The 18,427-nt window shown below is 42.5% G+C and overlaps 1 protein-coding gene across 4 annotated transcripts in view; it reads left to right on the forward strand.

Annotated features, from left to right (window-relative positions):
- BICDL1 (BICD family like cargo adaptor 1) overlaps positions 1–18,427 on the forward strand; it is a 99,355-nt gene that overhangs the window by 63,380 nt on the left and 17,548 nt on the right. For 3 of the 4 annotated variants that reach the window (XM_022600335.3, XM_089894550.1, XM_022600336.3), the window contains exons 3-6: positions 7,931–8,047; positions 11,018–11,164; positions 16,770–16,949; positions 17,535–17,753. In XM_022600335.3, coding sequence (XP_022456043.1) covers positions 7,931–8,047; positions 11,018–11,164; positions 16,770–16,949; positions 17,535–17,753 — 663 coding nt within the window. The remainder of the gene's footprint in view (positions 1–7,930; positions 8,048–11,017; positions 11,165–16,769; positions 16,950–17,534; positions 17,754–18,427) is intronic. The other variant, XM_089894551.1, reaches the window with a different exon arrangement.

The raw sequence follows: 18,427 nt of genomic DNA on the forward strand, positions 1-18,427 counted from the left end.
GCTACTTCTCCAAGGAGCTTTAGTTCATTTATTAGAGATTGGTATATAGAAACCAATGTGAGCAGTAGAATGTCATTACTTTTAGGCCCTCTCAGAAGACAGAATTAGGAAATAAGTGTGTAAATGCTAACACATTCATAAACAGATATCTATAATCCTTTCTCAATCTCTCCATTTATATATGTATTGAAAACCGTAAGTTCATTCTGATGTCTCCAGTTCTAATCCAGTACCACAGAGTTCATGTTAGCCTTCCCTCTTTCCTTATTTGCTACTTTTTTTTTCCACAAGAGAATCCAGTTCTCATTATCCATGGTGCATTTACTTATTTGTTCAATTCTATTAAACACATACAGTAATGTTAGAATTGCTAAACCATACATCTGTGAGAAACAAGTTTATTAACTACAGTTCAGTAGCTCTGTAGAGTTCTTTTTTCCCCGAACCTTACAGTATACAGTCAAAAGACTGTTTTCCAAAGCTATTTAAGTAAGTTATTTTCTTCTTGGCCCCCTACAGTTGTGGTTATGCTATTTATTTGTGGTGTAGTTAGGTTTATTTGTTACTGTTTGTGTTCCATTGGTTGGTTGTAATAATTTGCATATGTGAAATATTAATGTGACTCCGTTACTATCTTGTCAGCTCTTTGATGCTTTTAAGAAATCTTTTCCACTTTATCCAGTATTTTTAGCTGTTTTCAGTAGGAAGGTCAGTCCAAACAACCTATCCCACTGTATTACCAGAAATGAAACCTCCTCTTTGGAAAGGTATTGGTGAAAATCTTACTATCTTTATATATTAAGTAAAATATAAATACAAAACAAACTTAACTTCTGAGTTTTATTTTTGAAAGGCTTTGGGAGGAATTGGCATACTAAAGCCTAGTGAGAGCAAAAGGCTATCATACATTTTTGCATTTACTTACCATCTAGTAGATGGCTATTGCTTTTATTACTATAAATAATCAAGATAGCATATTACATGATAAGCCTCCTTTTTACTATCAGTAGGCTCATGGCACCTATTACCAAATTTGAAAGTTTTTAACTATAAGACCTTGAAAGTAAGAAAATACAGACTTCAGGTTAATTGGATTTTCCAGTTAAGCAAAGGCTAATCATAAACCCATTTTCGGTTCAAATTGGTGTAGATTTTCTATTCTAAAGTATAATCATCTACTTTTCTGACTCAGTTTTTCCATTCTACTGGAAAACTTAGGTTTTCTATTCCACTTCTACTAGTAGTAAAGTTCTGCTACCACCACCAGGGTGACACGTATTCATTATAATTGCAAAATATGGGAAAATCCCAGATGCCTAACAATAAGGGAGTGGTAAAGGAAATCATAGCCTGTCTACTTGATGGAATATTATGCAGTCACTTAAAGTGACAATTAAGAAGTGTAATAATAAATAACATGGAAATGTTTCTGATACCAGGCAAAATGAAAAAATCTATATGAGTAATATGATCATGGGTAATTGTACATACACGTAGAAAGATTGGGGGAAAATCAATAAAATGTATTTTCAAAACAAACCCATATTCTGGGGTTCTGTTACAGAAACTGAAAATTGAAAAATAGGGACTTCCCTGGCAGTCCAGTGGTTAGGACTATGTGCTTCCATTGCAGGGGGTGCAGCAGGTTCGATCCCTGGTCGGGCAGCTAAGAGCCTGTGTGCCGCGTGCTGCGACCCAAAAAGAAACAAAAAACAAAAAGGATAACCTACGAACTGGGAGAAAATATTTGCAAATTATGCAACTAACAGGGCTTAATTTCCAAGATATACAAACAGCTCATACAGCTCAATATAAAAAAAAAAAAAAAGGCAACCTAATCAAAAAATGGGCGGAAGACCTAAATAAACATTTCTCCAAGAAGACATACAAATGGGCAACAGGCACTTGAAAATATGCGCAACATCACTAATTATTAGAGAAATGCAAATCAAAACTATAATGAAGTACCACCAAACACCAATCAGAATGGCCATCATCAAAATGTCTACAAATAGTAAATGCTGGAGAGGGTGTGGAGAAAAGGGAACCCTCCTATACTGATGGTGGGAATGTAAATTGGGACAGCCACTATGGAGAACAATATGGAGGTTCCATAAAAAACTAAAAATAGAGTTATCATATGATCCAGCAATCCCACTCCTGGACTTATATTCGGAAAAGATGAAAACTCTAATTCAAAAAGATACATGCACCCCAGTGTTCAAAGCAGCACTGTTTACAATAGCCAAGTCATAGAAGTAACCCTAAATGTCCATCAACAGCTGAATGGATAAAGAAGGTGTGCAATACACACACACACACACACACACACACATAAATGGAATATTACTCAACCATAAAAATGAATGGAATATTGTCATTTGCAGCAACATGGATGGACCTAGAGATTGTCTTACTAAGTGAAGAAAGTCAGAGGAAAACAAATACTATATGATATCACTTATATGTGCAATCTAAAGAAATAATACAAATGAACTTATTTACAAAAATAGAAACAAATTCACAGACATAGAAAACAAACTTACGGGATTAATAGATTATATTAATATCTATTATATATAATCTCTATTATATATAAAATAAACAACAAGGACTTACTGCATAGCACAGGAAACTATATTCAATATTTTGTAATAACCTATAGTGGGAAAGAATCTGAAAAAGCGTGTGTGTGTGTGTGTGTGTATAACTGAATCTCTTTGCTATACAACTGAATAACACATACTGTAAATCAATCATACTTCAATTAAAAAATAAAAATAAAATGGTAGATCTCTCCTACTATAATTTCTAAGTTAATTGGCTCATTTTTTTTCTTTTCACAAATAAGTTAAATGGATGCTCATGTGTAACTAATGCAACTTCCTTGCCTCCATTTAACAAGAAAGTATATAGTTAGTACTCCTCTGGTGGCGCAGTGGTTAAGAATCTGCCTGCCAATGCAGGGGACACAGGTTCGATCCCTGCTCCGGGAAGATCCCACATGCCACGTAGCAAATAAGCTCATGCACCACAACTACTGAAGCCCACGTGCTCCCGCATCTACTGAGCCCGCGTGCTGCAACTAATGAGCCCACATGCTGCAACTACTGAAGCCCACGCACCTAGAGCCCGTGCTCTGTAGCTAGAGAAGCCACCGCAATGAGAAGCCCGCGCACCACAACAAAGAGTAGCCCCCGCTTGCTGCAACTAGAGAAAGCCCACACACAGCAATGAAGACCCAAAGCAGCCAAAAATAAAAATTAAAAAAAAAGTTTAAAAAAGTATATAGTTAACAGTTCTACTTTGGCCAGTTTAAACAAATTTAAAATGTTACAGTTTAGTGAAATATTCTTATATTGCTAATCATGTCAATTGGAAAAGTAATCATGGAACAGCTCTGCTCAGTGGAGAGAAAGTAATCTGTCCTAGATGGTACTTGACCAAGTCAAGCATATTGGGCAGAAGGAACACACTGTCAGTTTTTTTTGCCAATTTGAGGATTAATTAAATAATAATTACCTGAGTACTCAGATTATAAAAGTAGTTCATTTCAGATAGTTCAAGAAATGTATGTGTTAAACTTTTCAGCATTCTTTAACAGAACTAGAGTTATTTCTTGAATGTCTTGTTTTCTTTATTCAATCTTTATGCAATGAAAGTAAAAGAGATGTTTTTGAGAACATTAGAAATAAGTATCTCAAGATTAAAACATTTCATAATACCCAGTGGTGGCAAGGTATTAGGAAGCAGGCATATTTGCACTCTGTCAGTAGGGGTACAGTAAATTGATCCAACATTTTTGGAGGACAGTTTGGCAGTTCCTATAAAAATGAATATGCATTCCTTTTATCTAGTAATTCCACTTATAGGAATTTATTTACTTATAGGGTATTCTCCTACAAGTACAAAGATTGATTAGCAAGGATATTTTTTGAAAGCACTGTTTATAATAGCAAAGAATTGAAATACTCTATAAATGCTCATAAGCAAGGACTAGTTAAATAAATTATGGTATATTCATATAACTAAATGCCAGACAACTGTTAAAAAGAATAAGGTAGATTTACATATTGACATAGAAAGATATTAAAACACTATATGTATTTTTAAAGCCAAAATTTTAGTAATGTTTTAGATAGATAGATAGATATGAATAGAAAATTTCTACAAAGACCCACAAGAAGTATCTCTAATATGGATGATATTAGATATATCACTGGAGAGTGGTACTACTAATTAGGAATAAGTGGGGACTTAAACTTTCATTTCAGTCCTTCAGTTCATCTTAATTTTTTTTCTCTAAACATTTGTTGCTCTTTTTTTTTTTTTAATATTTATTTATTTAGGCTGCGCCGGGTCTTAGTTGCAGCATGTGGACTTCTTCTTAGTTGTGGACTGGGCTCTTAGTTGCGGCATGCAAACTCTTTAGTTGTGGCATGCATGTGGGATCTAGTTCCCCGACCAGGAATCGAACCCAGGCCCCCTGCACTGGGAGCGTGGAGTCTTAGCCACTGGACCACCAGGGAAGTCACCTGTTACTCTTATTATTAAAAAAATTTAAGAGTTTAAGAATAAAAGAATACCTGAGCTAAAAGCATACCATCTTTTTTTATATTCACCTATGATTATAGATGTCATTCTCTGCCACAGTTTTGCCACAGCTGTTACTGGCTGCTTAATCAGGTACGGTAGTCAAAACTCATCATTTTGAGAAGTAAACTGTAAGTCCCATGCCTGTCATTTTCTGCTTTCAAAATGAATTATCCTAATATAACCCCACGACCACCAAAAAAGGTCCCAGGGCCATGACTAGCTGCCCTAAACCTAGAAGGAGAAAGTTTTTTATCTCCAAGAGAGGTATGGCTCCTGGATATTAAATAGCTTATCTTTGCAAGGCCACCAGGAGAACAGAACTGAAAGGTATGGCTGCCGAATATTTCTGTATTTCCCTGTATTTTTTAGCTTGACCTTCATGATGTTGGCCAAGTCACCAAACAGGCTGTTCTCAGTGGACTTGTGCGTATGACAGCTCCTTATAACATACACGTGGTGTTCTCAGTACCTGAGTTTTTTAAAAAGCAAACAACTGATCCTAGTTGCCCTAAACTTGTAGCAATGCGATATTTCTTTCCTTTCTTTATTTCCCTACACTTCAGTGATTAGACTCAATCCCACAAAGTCCTGAATTACAAATAGGGAAATGGGCATACCTTCAAACCTGCCTTTTTTGTGTTACAGTGTAAAGGACGAATATGTCTATAAATTGGGAAAGTGAGACTCAAAGAGGTTAAATGACTCATATAACTCATACCCATATCTATGGTAGGACAGGAACTCTTAACCCTGACCATCTGACCCTTAACTTGTTTTTCCTTTCATCATACATCCCTCCTCTCAGGAGCAGGGCAGATCTCTTCAGAAAGACCACTGTTATTCTGGCTTAGTCTCCTACTTGAAGAACTTCAAAGAAGCTCTGAAATCCACTATGGAACTAAAATTGGCTTTGTAACCTTTCTGATACTTTGTTCAGAAAGCATTTAGAACATTAGAGTTATGTCAAACTTCAGAGATTATTATTTAATTTATGTGCAGAAATAGCTAATATTCATTCTGGTAGTCAGGTCTAAGTATCTGAGCCAGTTTCCATCTCTGAAAAAGAAGAAAATAATATACTTTGGAAGGTGCATTAGCTCCTTACAGATGGTACTTATATGTCTGATTGATCCGTTCCCCTCCATCACCATCACAGACAAATGACTGGCCACCTGACTGGAGGTTGCCATGGTGTGGTGGGAGAGCACAGAACCGGGAGGCTGAAGACCAGGGCAGTGCCACTCCTCTCAGCCTCCACCTCCTTGTCTGCAAAATGAGGCCATCAATTCCTGCTTCTTAGGGCTGTTGGAGATTCATATGAGAGCTGTAGGTTAGAAGTCTTTGTGAACAGTATATCCTTGGGCACATCTGAGGAGTCAGACAATTAAAGGAAACATTATAACATAGTGGTTAGGAGCTGAGACTTTGGTGTCATGCTTCCTGGAGGGAAGAGACAAATTTTATTTCTAGGAAGATCACTTTGAGAGGAGACTGTCTACAGGAGCATTTCTGATACCACCTGGGCTAGATTTGTAGCCCTCAGTGCATCTCTGTGGTTGTCTCATGATTCATGTCAAGGCAGTGATGCTCAGAATGAGGTCAGCTGCCTGAATTACCCAGTGCTTTGTAATCTGAACATATTTGAAACCCTGATAGTCAACTGAATTCAGTATAGGCAATCGAACTGCAGCATTTATAAGAGGAAATTTTCCTTATGGGCCCTAAATTCTATTTGAAGAAATTTCAAGAGTCAAATAAAATTGCTTAGTATTAAAAAAAGAAGAAGAAAAGAAAGAAAACAAGCTTTTCTAAATTGGACTCATGAAGTTAGTTTCAATAGTGAGTGATAGAAATAGGAAAAACTATTTCAAGATACTGTGTAAGAAGGCAGTATTGCAGTCCTAATTTCGGAGTAAGACAGCCCAAAGTTTACCATTCTGATGCTGTCATTCACTAAAATGTGGGGCAAGTTCCCTCACTTCCCTGAGCCTGTTGCCTTGGAAGTAAATTGAGGGTGACAGGCCCTACTTTGGTTGTGACAATTGAGGTAAAGCATTTAGCACAGTTCTTGCACATAGTGAAGTATTCAGTAAATTATACTAATTTTATTTTTAGGCAAGGATGACTAATATTGTGTTTCTAAGTGATTAAGAAACAAGCTGGTAGTGTCTAAAATTAAATTTAGAATAAGGAAGAAAAAGAGATGGTTTAATTTTCTTTTGTTGTACGTTTTGTAATTGTTTAAAAATTAGCAGTATAGGTTGATTCTTGTGGCGCTGTAGTCTGGGGCAGGGGGCACGTTTGTTGAATCTATGGAACCAAAAAAAGATGGACAATTGGTTATACAGCACTTGAAGATAAAAGGAACTGTTGAACCTATAACTATTACTGTAAGAGCCTCATTGAACAGCTAGCCTACCATTTCAACATTATTACCATCCCACCTCCTCTGAAAGCCTTTCCCAACCATTTCTGCACACCGTGATCTTTCCTGAGAACGCATAAAGCTTACTGACCCTATTTGGCCTCAGAAAAGCACTGAGGCAGTTACTTAACCTGTCCTGTGGCTCTCCTCCACAGGGCAGGGTTCAGGGCTTTCCTCAGTGGGGGCTTGGCTGGGCCCTCCGGAGGATGACTGAGTTCATATCTTTCCAAGGGTGCATTCTTTCAAAGTACTCTCCTGCATATTCAAGAGAAGGTGCTGACACACCAAATGGTATTTGGTGTTTGCTGTGTTTCAGCATTAGAGAATAAATGGATTAGGGTGGGAAACGAGCACCTCAGGCAGCACTCCCCAGAGAATCGAAAGTTCCTTGAGGAATGAACAGAAAAAATCTTAACAGACATGACAGGGTATTTTAAATAGTACCCATGTTGACTGGAAGTAAGAAATACAGACAGAGATGATTTGCCTGGGCCCCACTAAGGAAATGCATGGGAGAAATAAAGGAATTTCTAAGGTATTAGGTATATTGGTCTTATTCTTCCATGTAAAATACTGAGCATGTCTCTCAATTTAGATGTTTGCTGAGCTTCTGCTGTGTGCAGAATCATAATGATGATAACTAACATTTGAGAACTTACAATTTTCTAGGCCTGTTTCCTCTGATCAGCAAAGTGGTCTTAGACCTAGACGGAGTCATTCATGGTGGAGGTAGGGATAGGGGTTAGTCTTGTTTGGGTGTGAGGGAACAAAGGAACCAGGGATGGGAGACCAGTTTCTCATTGTGTACTTGTAGAATGGAGTTGCAAAGAGATGCTTGAGAAATGAAAGGCAAATCAGTCCTCTTTTGTACAACCTCTAAATCAGCTCTATGGTCTCTTCTGCTTGCAGGCATCAGAAGTTGAGAGACAGCTATCTATGCAAGTCCATGCCCTCAGAGAAGACTTTCGGGAGAAAAACTCATCAACCAACCAGCACATCATCCGACTCGAAAGCCTTCAGGCCGAGGTGAGCCTCCCCGTGCAGCAGTGCTTGGATGGAAGTGCTTTTCTCATTGGAGCTGCCGTGCCAGGTCTTTTAGACAAGGAGCCCTCTGAACAAAAACCTGCTCTATCTAAAATCTCTAGGGAGACATATCTGTGAGAAACTAAATGGGGAACACTTGACCATGTTCCTCCAGGTAGCCTGTTGTCTAGAAAAATAAGGTTGCTCAGAGTTACTGCTGAGTGTGTTGAAATTATGAATGCCCTACTTTTTACTGAATATGTTGATCCCTCAAAGAACATCCATGCCGATCCTAAATAGAAGATTGGAAGGGGAAGCCTCCCTTCCTCCATTCCATTTGGGTCCAGTTCAGTCCATCTTAATAGGGCCTATTATTCTCACTTATAAACTGAGAGTAATAGAAGTGTCTACTTCATAGGGTTGTTGTGAGGACCTGATGAGTTAATACGTGGAAAGCACTGTGTGTGGTGTTTGGAAGAAAGTAATGTTATTGAAAGTATATGAGAGGGCAGGCAGGGTCTATGGCCTGAGAGGGCCAGAGGGGGGAAAAAAGTAGCACTCAGGGGACAATACTTTGAGAATCCAGTTGTGGGGAGGAGAGGGGAGGGGTCATATCACCAGTCCAAATGGGGGCTGTCTCCTGAGGAGGCTTCCACCTAATCTGCTCCCAGGACCCCTCAGCCAGGTGTCCAAACAGCAGCCCTTTGGCCGAGTCACACTTTGAGGGACGGTCTAGCGCCACATGATCGTGCACCCCTGAAGGAACCAGCCAGCGTGGTCAGGCCCAAGAGGCCCAGATGGCTGCTTTCCTGCTTCATAAATGACTTGAAGATGTTTTTCCTAAAGTCTGTCAATATCTTCTCTTTTCTCCTGGCTCTCCCTTCCTTCTTCCCTTCCCTTGGAATTCCTACTGGTATTGAGCAGCAGGTTCTTGAAGTAAGTAGTTTGTGCTGGTGGGTTTGGCATGCCTGTCTGTGACGGTTTGTGTGCATGATGTGCTGTTCAACCACCTCTGCCGAAGTCTGACTCCATCGAATTGCCTGTTTTCCTTTCCCCACCACCCCCAATTCACTGTTTCTAGACCCTCATGACACAGGGTCTTTCCCAGGAATATTTATGGCCAGATTTGGTCCCAGGTTTCAGGGTGTGTAGGATGGGGTGAGGGAGTTGGCTGTCTAATGCCAATTCCTTGCTTCATCCAATAACACTGCTACTTTTAAAAGCCAAGCTATGAAATTGTTTATTTCAAATAAGTTACTTCACATAGAGCTGAATTGCTAAGTTTTTTTAAGGAGTGGGGCTGTGTATCAGAACCATATTTACCTCATGACTTCACTAAGTGGAACTTGGGAAACAAAGGTGATCCATGGGAAGGAAAATGTAAAGGTCAGAGGGTATTTAAATGAAAACCAACTAGAGTAAGAATCCCCTTCATGTGGGTAACGCTGCTTCAGTGTGGGGAATAGTGGACCCATTCACAAAAGGGCCTGCTCCTTTCGGTCCCTTACCCAGGTGCACACTTGAGAGACAGTGTTTCTTTGTTTGGCCAGATACCTGATCCCTCTGGACAAAGGCCACATACTTCATTTCCCCAGGACAGCATCCTATCTGATGGGTGGGTGGCCAGGGAAGATCTGTGCCCTATGGACAGAATTCAGAGTGAGAACAGCCAAAACGCAGGGGAAGGTAAAGATTTCAGAGGACTTGGGACAAGTTAGACATTCATTTCCAAATCTCCCCTGGAAACAGTCTGAGGTTGGTCCTTTTAGTGAATTGTTGTCATGCTAGACTAGAGAGTGTGGAGAACATCTTAAACACAACAGGAGAATATTCACAAGAAACTGGTTGAGAGATAATTCTAGCAGAAAACTGATAAATGGGAGGAGCTGGGGGACCTGCAGGACTCCAAAAGTTCCCAAGGCCACTAGCAATTGAAGGGATTTGGGAAGGCTTCCCATAGCCCCCGAGCAGGGCAGTATTCTTGGGCTGAAGCATCGCTGGCCTTGGGGAGTGCTGGGTGGCTTCTTACCCAGCATCTCTTTCCTCTTTTCCTCTGCTTTCTCACTGAAACGGAAGAGACAAGACAGACCTTCCTAAAAGAAGGTCTGTATCTTTCTTGAGACTAGCTAGATACTCAGTGTACAAACATATCAACCTGTTTAATAAAAAGAGAAAAATTGCTTCTATTCACAAACTTCTTGCTCAAGCAAAAGATACTTTAAGTAAAATCAGTTATTTACTCGTGTCCATGTCATGTTCCTTCCCAGGACACGGGCTGATGCAGGCACTGCTCTGTTTTCTGTATCCTTCTGGCTCCCCCATTAACCCGGGGTCTGGACCATGACTCAAGAGCCAGACCTGCCAGCAGTGGGGGAAGGACAAAGGAGAGACATAGAATATGAGAATACAGCAGCTCCAGAGACTGTCTTGGGCATTTTCTTGTGCTCAGGACTTGAGAAAGAAGAATGGTCCCGCAGATTAGGTTCCACTGCCCCATAAACTGTGGGGTTGAAGTAAAGTTGTAGGCAGGGGACTTCCCTGGTGGTCCAGTGGTTAAGACTCCACGCTTCCACTGCAGGGGGCACGGGTTTGATCCCTGATCAGGGAACTAAGATCCCACATGCCGTGCAGCAGGGCCAAAAAAAAAGTTATAGGCAGCAAGGTGGGGCCCTCCTCTGTCTTATCTGTGGAATTTCCAGAGAGCACTAACCTTCCTTGCCTCTGCCTCGCACCCCACATTCCAGCTTCCCCAAAGTTCAACTCCTACCCCTTCCCAGACAGGTTTCCAAAGGGGAGGGGTTTTCTCCTCAGCTTAAGAGTTCACAGCTGTTCCTTCAGAGGTAGAGGCACCAGGCCCCTGCGCAGAGCACTTGGAGAGACACCTGCCTTCATGTTCCGGGGCTGGTCCCTCCCTCCATACTCATCAGCCCGGATGTAACTCCACGCCACCCTTGTGGCTCTCCACCCTTTCAGATCAAGATGCTGTCGGATCGGAAACGGGAGCTGGAGCACCGTCTCAGTGCCACCTTAGAGGAGAATGACCTGCTCCAAGGGACTGTGGAGGAGCTACAGGACCGGGTGCTGATCCTGGAGAGGCAGGGCCATGACAAAGACCTCCAGGTACTGGGGCAGAGAAGCAGTCATGTAGGACCAGGGTCAGATCAAAGGAGTGCTTAGCTGCCCAGCCAAAGGGAAAGGCTGGGAGGCCAGTGCCACTACTGGGGTCAGGAGTGGGTAAAGCTGAGAGGTCTCTCCTTGGGCCCGGTTATGGTTCTCCTCAGGCTCTGCTAACTGGGCTGGTCTTTCTCTGCCGAGAACAAGCACAGTGCTACCACAGGTCATCCTTCCAATTTGTTCTGAGCCACTGGCCCCAGGAGCAGTTTCACTGAGTTCTTTCTGGGCTGTTAACATGACTGGAACACCAGGAGTGCTGTTCTGCCTCCTGGGGTTTGTGAAACCTGCCGGAGATTTCAGAGGGATCCTGTGACTCTGCTTGGCTCACAATGCTCTCTGCTGCTGCTTCCCCAGGCTGATGCATTTAGTTGGCTGGCACTGAACAGAAACCAAGAAGCTGCCCACTGAACACAGCAAGACTTGTATCCTGATTCTGCCAGTTGTTAACAAAGGCACAGGCTGACCCCTCTATGAGCCTAATTAGCCTCTTTTTTCTTCCTAAAGGAAATTGCTTCATGGCTATATTTGTACTTATTTGGGAACTGCCACCAGGCCTCAGCTGAATCCCAAAGCTCACACTTGACAGGAAACAACCCCCTAAACAAAACGATAATCACTCAGCCTCCCCAGAAATAGAGTGTAGCATCTGCTGAGAAAGCTTTGCTGTGCTGGCCTAGGACCACTGGGGCCAGTGGCAAAGAATGCGCTGCTTCCCCTTGGGCATCCTCTGAGCGTGCCAGGGAGCGGAGTAGATTGCAATGGTGCCATTCGTGTGGAAGTGGTCAGCCAAGTATACTCAAGTGCCAGGTGTGTCCCCACCCAAAGACCAGGCCGCAGAAGGCCCCACTGGGCTCAGCAGTTGGCTGTTGAGGAGAGCAGTTGGCTGTTGAGGAGAGCCCTCGGCTGGGGAGACCTCTTAGGCTAAGGAGACCTCTTAGGCTAAGGAGACCTCTTAGGCTAAGGAGACCTCTTAGGCTAAGGAGACCTCTTAGGCTAAGGAGACCTCTTAGGCTAAGGTCACTTGACACCGTCAGTTGAATGGCCATCTGAGTAATTAACCTCTTTTAGGGCAAATTAACAGTTTTTCTCTCTCCATGCTTTTATACCTTCAGCTCAGAACTCTGTATGAGTGGGGCCTCAGTAAATGTTGAATAGAAAATGATGCTGGCTAAAGCCTCACAGCAGTTTTCAAAATGGAAAGGAGTTTGTTCATATTTTAAGGTTGACGACAATAATAGCATGAACATCTGTATGCCACTTTACAGAGAACAGAGTGGTTTTGCATATATTCTAAAACTGAGGCTTAGAAAGATGAATCCTTTATCCTAAGAAGTGTAGTAAGTCCTTGGTAGAATCCAGAAGAGGACCCTCCTACCTGCTTTACCTGGTGCTCAATGATAGCTTCCAGTGTATCACTTGCCTCTGGAAGTCAGTGTTTCAGCATTTATTACCCCATCAGGCACTCTCCTGAGGGTTGCTGAGGTAGAGTATGGAGAGGAGAAGGAAAAGAAGTACAGAAAAATGGGAAAATGGCCCTGCCTAAAACAAACTTCTAGTTCAGCATGAATTCACAAATGAAAAGTCCTTATTTCATATCAAGAATGGGAGACCTGGAGATGGGGAAGAGCCAGGACCAGTGTGGACCATGCGGTGCCTGGCTGGCACGGTGGGCTGTATGTTCTCTAGCAGGCAGAGTCCGCAGTCACACCATGTTCACATCCTCACCATCTGCACACTCGCTGTCTTCCAGTTGGGCTTCTTCAAGAGTAAGAGCGTATCACTAGTGCAGGGCCTACATCAAGTCAGGGAGTTCCCACCTTGATTTGGAAAATCTGCATTTATGGGCTGAAGTCTCATCTTTCCGAACTATTTGTAATTTTTTTCATATAAAAATCTCCTTAAGGTGTTGCTAATTAGTTCTATGGATGAAACGGCCTGTACAGAAATAGAAATTTCAGCTCACTCAGGGAGTAGGTGAATGGTCCTAAATCAGACTTGTAAAATGTAGAGCTAGTGGCCTTGGAATGTATCTAATCCCATGATTTTAATCCTTTTCCTCAGAAAAGGGATGAGAAGAAGGCTGAGCAGGCAGGGCAACAGGGCTGCCACAGGCAGAGTAGCCCTCTTTAATCTGGTTCACTGTGTAACTGGGGTTCTACTGTCAAACAGATTTTTAAACCACTGATCAAATCCAACTCTGATTTTTTTTTCAGGCTGAGCAGGGATAAAAATTATTACTTATTGAGCACCCAGTAAATTTAAAAATCAGGCATTTTGCTGAACTCTTAATACCCAGTAAAGGATTTGTCCCTCTGAGGGCAACTTAACTGCCCTATTTCATACCAAGCTGAGCATCTTATAAATGTGTGCAGGGGCCTTGTCCCAATCAGTGGGTGGCTTTCATCAGCAGAGAATACAGGCCCTGCTTACTGTAGGGACCCAGGAAGCAAATGAACTGGAGTCTAGACCTCGCCCTGACTCTGGGTGTGTACCATTAGGGAAATCACTTAACATCACACCATCTCAGTTCCTGCAACGTAAAATGGGGAGAGTGCCCCCACTTCTGCCAGCTTTAAGGGCATGAGTATTGAACTTAGTATACTCTCCAATCACAAGACATTTGGTGTCTTCCTTGTTCACACATATAAATACATTTGGTTTCATCTTTGTTTTATAAAGGGTGATATTTCTTACGTTAGAGGGTTCTTATATTTAATAGACTCTTCCTTGCTTTGGTTTGGTTTTTCTGAGTTTGGATCAATTATTGACCAGAGAGGGCAGACCTGTCCTGGTCTTTGTTCTTTTGCTGTTATAATTAATTAAGCACCTTTGAGTGTGCATGAGTAATTGAACTAATGTTGTCCAGTGACTAAGAACTTGTACTTGTCTGTGCTGAACTTCTCCTGCTGAGATGTATGTGCAGTTGTCTAGAAAATAATTGCAAAGCATTTTGTCAATTTAGTAAATGCCGTTTGTAATTGTGCCAAATGCTTCCTAGGCATATCTTAAAAAAAAAACCAAAACCTAATTTCTTCTTTCTGAGTTTCCTCAAAACCAAGGCTGGAGGAGTTCCCACTGGACCAGCAGGTATTGCTGATCCACTGGAACCATGCAGAGCAGGCTTGCCAATTCCTTTTTTGTTCTCCAAGCAGCCAGGCTCCAAACTCTTCCTAGTTAAGGCACATCCAGACCACTGGTGCCATTAGCAAATGTTCTCTGATACTGGACCAGCAGAAGAGAGGCTCCCAGGGCACCAAAATGATTGGCTGCGGGCTCTGCAAGGCAGCTTGCCCCATTCATGAGAACCACAGAGCTCTGAGTTGCCCACTGCCCCTTCGTCTCTGCATCTCTGCAGGAGCCATAAGCCCACCTGGATGACAGTCTGGAAAAGACAATACAGTGTTCACTCTTTTTAATGAACAGGGATGACCCAGAAATGCTATTTTATAAAAGGATAAAATAATTAAATTTAAATCCCCAGAAGTCCTTCTCCCATCCTCACCCCCAAAAATATATTTTAAAAGGAGGGTGGGCAGTCCACAAATACAAGAGTAGGAAACATTGCTCCTGTGCACGTGTAGTATATGGACATGTGCATAGCAGTTAGCAAACAGATTGATTCTGCAATTAGGGTCTGTTGTGCTAAAAGTAAGTGTAGTGATGGAGTATATTAGTAAGAGTGTGGCATTTAGCAGCCACAGTAGGGTCTCCCCTTACATTCAGCAGTAACAACCTCGCCAGGTAGCAGTGCCCTGTTTGGACTCCACAGGGAAGGAGCCACAAGAGAATGTAGAGAAGGGGGAAGTAGTGGCAACGAAAGAGAGGGAAGGAGCCCTGGCCCGTAGGTCATGATGCCTGCGTTGCTGTCCCCTCTCTACCACTGGTGTCGCTCTCCTCCTCTGAGCTTCTAGTGCTATGTAAGGCCCCTCCCAGGCCTAGGGCCTTATCTGTAAACCATGAGGTATGACACAAAGTAGGGAGAGACTGCTTTTCCCATGGGTTTGGGAACTCTTGGTATTACTGCCCAGATGTTATTCCAGATCCCACCCCTAGATCCTTTCCAAACAACCCTTTTCCTCTTAATTTTTTCATTAAAGTACAACATGCATATAGTAAAGCATACAGATCATAAGTGGATAGCCCGTTGAAGTTTTATATATACCTGTGTGAACACCATCCACGTCAAGACATAGCCCATTATCAGCACCCACAAGTCTTCCTCCTGCCCCCTCCCAGTCAATACGCTAACACTTCCTCAAAAGCAAACTTCTATTCTGACTTTCATCTCTTGTATCTCAATGAAGTTTTGGAACTTTTTATAAATAGAATCATACATTATATATTGTTTTGTGTCTGGTTTTTGCTGAATATCATGTCTAAGAAATTCATCCATGTTGTGGCATAGAGTAGCAGTATGTTCTTTTTTTCACTGCTGTGTAGTATTCCAGCATGTGAATATATCCATTCTATCTTTTTTTTTTTTTTCATTTTTTTTTTCATTCTATCTTTACTGGTGTTTAGATTGTTTCCCATCTGTGGCTTTTATGAATAATGCTGCTGTGAACATCCTGTTTGTCTTTCATCTGCATTTTCAGTCATTTATTACTGGGTCTGCACCTAAGAGTGGAACAGCTGGATCATAGGATAGAACAGCTGGATCATAGAATAGTAGGACAGATCTGCATTTCACTCATTAGAAACTGCCAAACAGTTTTCCACAGTGGTGGTTCATCTTCCATTTCCACCAGAAATGAGAGTCCCAGTTATTTTACATCCTCATCAGAGCTTGATATTATTATTCTGTTACTATTATTTATTTTAGCCATTCTGGTGAGAGTCTAATGGTGCCTTACTTTGTATGCCTGTATGTTTGCATGTTGAACATTTTATTCTGGAGAATTTCAGATGAACTCAAAAACAGAATAAGACGGTGACATCCCACGTAACCCATTGTCCAGCTCTACAAACCGTTCATTCCTGGCCAGTCCCGCCCTATCTTCATTACATCCATTTGCTCCCCTCTCATTTTGAAGTAAATCCCAGAATTTTTATAATTTCATCTGTAAGTAAAGAATACCTCTAAATAAGAACATAAAAAAATATAACCACAGGACTAGTACACCTAGAAGCTTCAGCAATATTTCCTTTAATATCATCAAATATCTAGTCAGTGTTCAAATTTTCAATTGTCTTATAAATGTCATTGTTTTTCACATTTTTCATTTGAATCAAGATACAAATTAAAATATGTCCACATGTGGCAGTTGGCTGATACGTTTCGTAAGTCTCTTAATCTATAGGTTCCCCCTTTATCTTTCTTTTTTTTTTTTCTTGAAATTTATTTGTTGAAGAAACTGAGCTATTTGTCCTATAGAATTTCCCAAATCTGGATTTTGCTGACTGCATCCCCTTAACATAGTCTAGCCAGTTCTTCCCTCCTCTGTATTTTTCTGTAAACTGGTAGCAGGATCTAAAAGCATGACTGGGTTCAGGGTCAGTTTTTCTGTTTGGGTTCAGCCCGCCTCACCACCGTTTGCTGTCTCTCTGAAAGCTGCATCAGAGCCAGCTGGAGCTCCAGGAGGTACGGCTCTCCTACCGACAGCTGCAGGTGAAGGTGGAGGAGCTCACTGAGGAGAGGAGTCTGCAGAGCTCTGCAGCCACCAGCACGTCCCTCCTGTCTGAAATAGAGCAGAGCATGGAGGCCGAGGAGCTGGAGCAGGAGAGAGAGCAGGTGCTGGCATCGCCACCGCTGTGGCACGTGAGGTTGCCCAGGGATCCTGGGGCAGACCCTGGCCTTTGAGAGCCCGTCGGCCATCCCTGTCACCCCGTGCCTGCTGTTTAGTTTCAGCCTGGCAGGGGCCCGTGGTCTGCACTTGTGCAAGCCCCTAGGCCTGCTGGCTGGAGCTGTCACGAAGCAGTGCCTCTTAGGAAATGCTTGTTGACTAATATCAGCCTCATACCTCTTGTATTGACAGGGTTTTAGAACATTCGTGATCCATCCAATTAGCTTCTTTTCATTCTACTCATAACCACTCATTCCCCCAATCATGCGCTGACTTCCACCAAAGTAACAGACTATATAAAGATGTGCTTTATGTGCAAATGGGAGGGGCTTGAGGACAGGGAAAATAAGAATTGGGACTCTGTATAGGTGTACTGGGCCCAGAATAAGTATCAGTATTTCTTGGGACAGGTGATTAAAAAAAAAAAAAAAACTTTCCCTATAACTAGTATCTTGGATTCATACACTAGAAGAAGATGGCTGGTGGCAGTCTTCTCTAGAATCCATAATCAGGAATAATTCTTTGTGGGGCAGCTGAGACTGCAGCTCTGGGAAGCCTACTGCCAGGTTCGCTATCTCTGCTCACACCTTCGAGGAAATGACAGCGCTGACTCGGCCGTCTCCACGGACTCCTCAATGGACGAGTCTTCAGAAACGTCGTCTGCCAAGGATGTACCAGCAGGCAGCTTGCGCACTGCTCTCAGCGAGCTCAAGAGACTGATACAGAGCATTGTGGATGGCATGGAGCCCACGGTAAGAGGCCAAGCTGAGAGCTCCTTGCTCCACAGAACCTGGCTGGTGGGAGGTTGAAACCAAATGCTGCAGAGGGTGAGGTTAACCCTAGAACTGGAACCTTATAACGTCTGCAAGAATTTCTTCTGAGCCCTCGTGTGAGAGCACTGAACACTGGGGAGCAGGCAGAGGGCCCGATGCCGGGGATGGAAGACTCCAGAGTCCCTTCCTGCAGGCACAGGATGCAGAGGAGGCCTCCCTCCATGCGGTTACGTGCAGGCCACAGGGACCTCTGGTGCGAGGGCTTTCCTGGGAGGCTTTGACTGTAGAAATTTGCATCCCGGTAAAAACTGCAAGTTACTTTTCTGTAGTCCCTTGGTCCTGGTGGTGGAGTTAGCTTTGAACAGGCAAACTTAAAAGATCTGAAGCTTCTCTGCTCGAAGGCTAGAAGTGAGCACGGAAAGTTGGGATGATCAACAACAAGGGCCTTTTAGAATTCCAGACGTGGCTCCTCTTGTGGAGGAGAGGAACATTCCCACAGGCTTCCCAGGCACACGGGCATTTCTTCCAGCTTCATGTCAGATTTCTGCCAGACTTACTGTCCATTCACCACCCCAGCTCTCGGGTTGTTGTTTTTCTTCAGGTTTCCTCCTCCTACAGAATGGTTGCATCTCTCTACCCATATGAGGTGAAGT

The sequence above is a fragment of the Delphinapterus leucas genome, chromosome 14 (genome assembly GCF_059928025.1).
Source record: "Delphinapterus leucas isolate spDelLeu-1000000601 "Yukka" chromosome 14, BTC_Dleu_Yukka2, whole genome shotgun sequence".
Lineage (NCBI taxonomy): Eukaryota > Metazoa > Chordata > Mammalia > Artiodactyla > Monodontidae > Delphinapterus > Delphinapterus leucas.